Source organism: Otolemur garnettii, unplaced genomic scaffold (assembly GCF_000181295.1).
Source record: "Otolemur garnettii isolate 467f Iridium unplaced genomic scaffold, OtoGar3 scaffold00001, whole genome shotgun sequence".
Classification (NCBI taxonomy): Eukaryota; Metazoa; Chordata; class Mammalia; order Primates; family Galagidae; genus Otolemur; species Otolemur garnettii.
Genome location: NW_003852396.1, coordinates 41300546 through 41306545, shown reverse-complemented (window position 1 = coordinate 41306545; position 6000 = coordinate 41300546). Strand labels below are relative to the sequence as shown.

Sequence of the window (6000 nt, the reverse complement as noted above, 5' to 3'; positions counted from 1 at the left end):
GTTGTGGCAGGTGCCTGTAGTCCCAGCTACTCGGGAGGCTGTGGCAAGAAAACTGCCTAAGCCCAGGAGTTAGAGGTTGCTATAAGCTGTGTGACGCCACGGCACTCTACTGAGGGCGATAAAGTGAGAGAGACTCTGTCTCTACAAAAAAAAAAAAAGAAAGAAAAGAAAAGAAAGCATTTAACAGAAGCAGCTTTATCTAATAGTAAGTAACTGAAAGGCCTGATTCAGAGGTCAGCAAATTTTTCTGTAAAGGGCCAGATAGTAAATATATTTAGCTTTATGGGCCATATGGTCTCTGTCACAGCCACTCATGGTGGAAGTGGCCACAGACCACAATGTACATAAATGGGCCGTGTCACAATCAACCTTAATTTCATACATTAAGATTTGAATTTTATATAACTTGCATGTGTCACAAATATTATTCTCTTGAGGGCGGTGCTTGTGGCTCAAAGGAGTTAGGGCGCTGGCCCCATATACTGGAGGTGGCGGGTTCAGACCTGGCCCCAGCCAAAAACTACAAAAAAAAAAAATATTATTCTCTTGACTTTTTTTTCTTCAGCCCTTTAAAAATATAAAGCCATTCTCAGCCCAAAGACCATACAAAAAACACGTAGCCAGCCACAGTTTGCCCATCCCTGGTTTAAATGTTAGGCCATGACAATGTGTCTATTCGATGAGACATTCTGTGGCCCCTGAGAATGACCATCAGGAAGGTTATGTTTAGAACGTGACACTGGCTGAGGAAAGCAGAATAACTGAGAGCACAGACGCTATGAGTGGAGCGAGAGCCCCGTGGAAATTACGCAGGTGGAGAGTCACAGAACAGGAGGGCCCGACTGAGAATGCTCCTGCACTAGGGGGTCAGATTGAGGATGATTCACTTTTGCTATAAAGATTTTATTTAACACTGCCTTTTCAAAAAGAAGTATATATTTTTAATCCGTTAAAAGGAAAGGAAAAACTCTGGAATCAACTTCATTGGGAACAGGTGATTGATCCCTCTCCTCCCCTGCCCCTGTTTCTCTTTCTCTACCATCCTGTCACCACCTGATGTGCCACTCACTTGCTCATTGACCGTCTACCCCTCTGGAATAACATAAGCTCCAGGAGAGAGGGATTTTGTTTTGCTCATTGCTCTGTCTCAGGCCCTGGCACGGAGTAGGCATTCAGTGAATATTCTAGGCCCATGGCTGGGTGACAACCGATGTCAGTAAGCACCACATTCCCAGGGTGGCCCTGGAGGGCCTTCATGAAGCTGTGTGGCTGCTGCACCACACAAAGGCACCCAGGCTTCTTCAGATCCCACTTGCAGGTGCTGGCTCCTCCCCAGTATGCCCCCCAAGTGTCACGATAATCTAGGACATGGTGTTAATCTCTTGCCTTAAGGTGGTTCTGTGGCCATTCCTCACTGGACAGGGAGCTGCTCTGAAAGGGATCATGGCAGCCTCTACTCGGTACCCTATAATACTGAGAATTGGCATACAGTGGGCACTGAACAAACGTCAACAGTGCAGATCTCTACTACTGCTTTCCAGGTACAACACTCAGAACCTTCCCTCAAGAATCTCTCTTATCTTTGAAGGAATTCCGCCCACTAATCACCTATCCTAAGGAGAAGCCTCTGCTTCCTCTCCATCAGAGGGAGTTTCTCCATTTCCCAGAACCCAGAAGGACAGCATGCCCCTCTGTGAACTTTAGAAACCCTGGTCAATGGCCTGGCTGGGGGAAAGGTGATGGTCCTACCTGTTTCATCCTTAAGGTCCTGAAAAAATTTCTGATTGAAGATGAAAGCCACACCACTAATCTCTTCCACCTTGGCCTCAGCTGTGCTGTTTCTGTTTATGAAGTTGGCGGTGATTGCAATAGCCAACTTCCCACGGAATTCTTTTCTTCTGAACCCTGCATGAGGAGAAAGGAAAAAGTGGGTCTATCTTCTGGATTTGGTGTAAAAACTGAAAAAGTCCTGAGAAATCTATTCTCAGATGCCCCACTCCCCCACCCATGATGACAAAATTCTGGATTTCCAGAGAATAGGAGCAGACAGAGAGGTCAAGGTTCCTTCCCAAGGAGGAAGCATGTCACCGGGGTGCTTCTGAAACCAGTGGAACTTTGTCCTTTTCTAAGATGTCTAGATGCTGGTTGGGCCTCAACAAACAAAGGCTAAAGTGATCTTTCCCAACAGGTCACTGCAGGGTTCATCCTTTGAAAGATGTGTTAGGCACTGTCGTTAGATACACCATGACAGACTCACATGCACTGTGACCTTAAAGGGTGAAAACTACTTTGTTAGCATTTTTCATGTTTTGCCCCCTTTGAAAAGTAGGATTATTCAATTGAATTTCTGCAGGACAGATTTTTTTTTTTTTGAGACAGAGTCTCAAGCTATCGCCCTGGGTAGAGTGCCTTGGCATCATAGCTCACAGCAACCTCCAACTCTTGGGCTCAAGCAATCCTCTTGACTTGGTTTTTTCTATTTTTAGTAGAGACAGGGTCTCACTCTTGCTCAGGCTGGTCTCAAACTCATAAGCTCAGGCAATCCACCTGCCTTTAGCTTCCCAGAGTGCTAGGATTACAAGCAAACAGAGATTTTAACAAGTTTTCTTTGTATCTCCCATTGTTAGGGGTTTTATTATGTCCCTGAACCCCTGAAATTCATATGCTGAAGTCCTAACCTCTAATATCTCAGAATGTAACTTTGTGATTTGGAAATAGAGTTATCGCACATGGAGTGAGTTAAGATGAGGTCGTACAAGAATAGGCTGGGCCTTGATCCAGTATGACTAGTGTTCTTATAAAAAGGAGACTTTGGAGACAAATACACACAGTAAAATCACCACATGAAGTTAAAAGCAGAGATTGTGATGATGCTTCTGGAAGCCAAGGAACAGCAATGATTGCCAATAAACCATCAGAAGCTAGGGCAGGGCCTGGAATGGATTTCTTACTCACAGCCTCAGAAGGAAGCGACCCTGCAGACACCTTGATCTTGGACTTCTGGCCTCCCAGAGCTGTGTGATAACACATTTCTGCTGATCAAGCCACTTAGTGCTTGGTCCTTTGTTAGGGCAGCCCCAGGAAAGACATATCAACTCCCAGCAACCAGAACTCAGTACACACTCAATACACATAGAATGTATTCCATCTACTGACAGAATGCTAACTTGCAATGAATTTAGCACTCATTCTTCAGAATTCTTACTGTTTTCAATGACGTATATTAAAATTGCTTTTGAAAGGCAGTGGCTTGCAGATGGATCACAGCAGATAGTCTCTTCTTAACACAGCATCTCCCTCCTAAACCCTCTGCCAGCACCTGACCATCCCTGCAGCCCTGAGTTCCTCCAGTCCCAGGCACACTGTGCACTTTGTGGGACTCCAGGTGCTGGCCTACAGGTGCGTACTCTCCTATCATAACCCCTCCTCAGACCCCGTGGGGAAGCTCCCACATCGCTCCCACCACATACTCCAGCCTCACGCTGATTCTCAATTGCTCTGTCAAAAATCCCTTTGACTGAAAACCTCAGCTTTCTGTTCAATATCCCTCCCTTTCTGTCATCCCTCATTAGACCTTTTGTCAAAGGATTAGAAATGACCATTCATCTCTGGCCTAGTATTTCTCAGCTGGGGGTGATTTCACCCCCAAGGCCACTTGGCAATGGGCAGAGACATTTTTAGTTGTCACACTTGGGGGTGCACCCAGTGTCTAGTGGGTAGAGACCAGGGACACTGCTAAGTGTCCTACTGTGCACAGGGTGCCCCAAGACGGAGAATTAGGTGGCCCCAAGCATCAATGGTACCCATACTGGGAAAGCCTGCTCTGGTCCACTCATCTTGTCCTGAGTGTCTCAAAGGGCTCCATCCTTCCCACCCTTCTTTCCACGTTCATGAAAGGCAGAACTATACTCAAGTTGGCAGTGAAGCCTGGATTTCAAATACTCCAGCTTATACTTTTAGTAAACCACCAAAGTGATCATAAATTTTAATGGTACAACATCCAGATTGGCAGCTTAAAAATCTCCTGTCAAATGTGGGTTATCAGTAGTGGGGAGGTAGATATGGAAGGGAAGAAGGAAGGTGAGTGGCCAACAGCCCTGTCTGTGCGGCAGATGGGAAGGTTCTGGGTCAGGTAGCCCAGGGATCCTGAGTTTTCTAAGCCCCTTTCAGAGAGTGTGTTCTGCCCTCAGAGGATATGTTCCCCCAGGCAGGCACATGCAGTTTGTGACCCCGAGGGGTAAATGAAAAAAAGCAGAACTGCTCCTCGTCTCAGAGATGCCACCGTGGCCTCTGGTTAGTACCAGTGATGTTAATTAGTGTAACCTGTGGCCTGATTAGTCCTAGAGCTGGGGTGGAGGTGACTGGAGCGCCCCTGGCAGTGGGGTTTTCCCCTTGACCTAACTGGATCTTACTCCAGGAAGGCAGGCTGTGCTCCCAGCTTTGGCACTCAGAGGAGCCCAGCCTGTGTACCTTGACAGTCTGGCAAGACTCACCTAACTACCAAGCAGTGGGTGTGCCTCAAAGTTAAGAAAAGAGATGGCCCCTCCTTCAAGTATAAATTAGTATTATTATACTTGAAAGTAAACTACTACCACTAATAGTAGTAGTTTATTCTAGATATCTATTTACTCTAGATGAAGTAAGCGTGGACATACTTAGCACCCAGGCTAGCACATCAGCAGGTGCTCAATAAATGGGTGATGGTTTTTCCAGGGCACTTTATAAAGCATTCTTACATATTGGTCTTTTCTCAGCCCTTATAACAACACTCTGAGGGGATTCTGCTATTTATAATTGAGGAAACCAAGGTTCAGATAGGCTAAAATGGCTGTCTTCTTAATGCTGAGCCACAGAGGGGGGACGGGCCACTCTACTAAGGAAGGACAGGACTGTCTGCCCCTCTATCAAGACCCCCATCCAGCTGTGGTGGCTGCCATCTTGCCCACCTTCCTCCAACCTTCTTGGACACATCCCTTCCCACTCCCATCCCTCTATCCCCGCTTCAAGAAGAAGAATCTTTACCTTCTAGGGTGTTCCTGCGGCCATCGGCACCAATGATGACATCAAACTCAAACTCTGACAGAGCATGGTCTATGGGGAGAAACTCTGCCCGCCAGCCGATTTCTACCAGGACAGAAAAATGAGATGAGTTGGCCGAAATGGAAAGAGTGATTATACCCCTTCTCTGTCGGCCACAAGAAATGGACTATGCAAATGACTATGCAAATGAACTATGCATGCACCCCCGGGGAGAGCCTCCAGAGAAGAGGCCGGGAGCAGGCCCGATTCACACTCCAATCTGAAGTATCGGTTCAACCCAAGGCAAAGCAAACCAGCGATGCCAATGCCATGCCTGGGTTTCCTGGCCTCTGCTGGGACTCAATCCTCCATGGTTCTCAGACTAGTCTCACTCGCTCCGGATTTCCCTCAACACTTTGCACCGTGTTCTCTTCACGCTCCCCACATTCTTCAGCACCTTCTATTGCTAACTGGCCAGTGAAATGGTACAGGGTGTGATGAAATCAGCTTCAATTTCTATGCTCAGAACGCCCAAGATGTTCTGTTGAATAATATGCTGCCTTTTATAAACACATTTTCAGATGAAGCCTGGCTGCATATACATAATTAAGATTTGGCATCCACGGGAGGTCTGAATAAGGTTAATAGCACCCGGCCTCTGAATGCTAAATAACAAATGCTGTCCTGCTATAAGAGCTAACTACAGCCTTCCCTAAATTCTCAAATGTTCTGGGCAGGGGATGGGAGAAATCACAGATGCACCCTATGCTGGAGATTATGAGGTCTCTGACACTGAGCTGGCCCCAAACTCTAAGCCCTTCCTAGGCAGCAGCAGGTTTTGACACTAAGAATGAAGCATGGCCATCCTGAGCAAACTCTCTCCATGTTTGTGTAAAAGATCAGAGTTTCAAGAAGCATACTAAAAAAGAGAAACAGTACAAAGGAAGATGTACCTGTATGAGTACATTTTATAGTTTATAA

General features: G+C 46.4%; 1 protein-coding gene across 7 annotated transcripts in view; it reads right to left on the bottom strand.

The window, feature by feature from the left end:
- LOC100954750 (F-actin-monooxygenase MICAL2) overlaps nt 1-6000 on the bottom strand; it is a 226707-nt gene that overhangs the window by 124197 nt on the left and 96510 nt on the right. For all 7 annotated transcript variants that reach the window (XM_023516167.1, XM_023516250.1, XM_023516270.1 and 4 more), the window contains exons 6-7: nt 5023-5124; nt 1750-1905 (exon numbers count right to left, since the gene is read on the bottom strand). In XM_023516167.1, coding sequence (XP_023371935.1) covers nt 1750-1905; nt 5023-5124 — 258 coding nt within the window. The remainder of the gene's footprint in view (nt 1-1749; nt 1906-5022; nt 5125-6000) is intronic.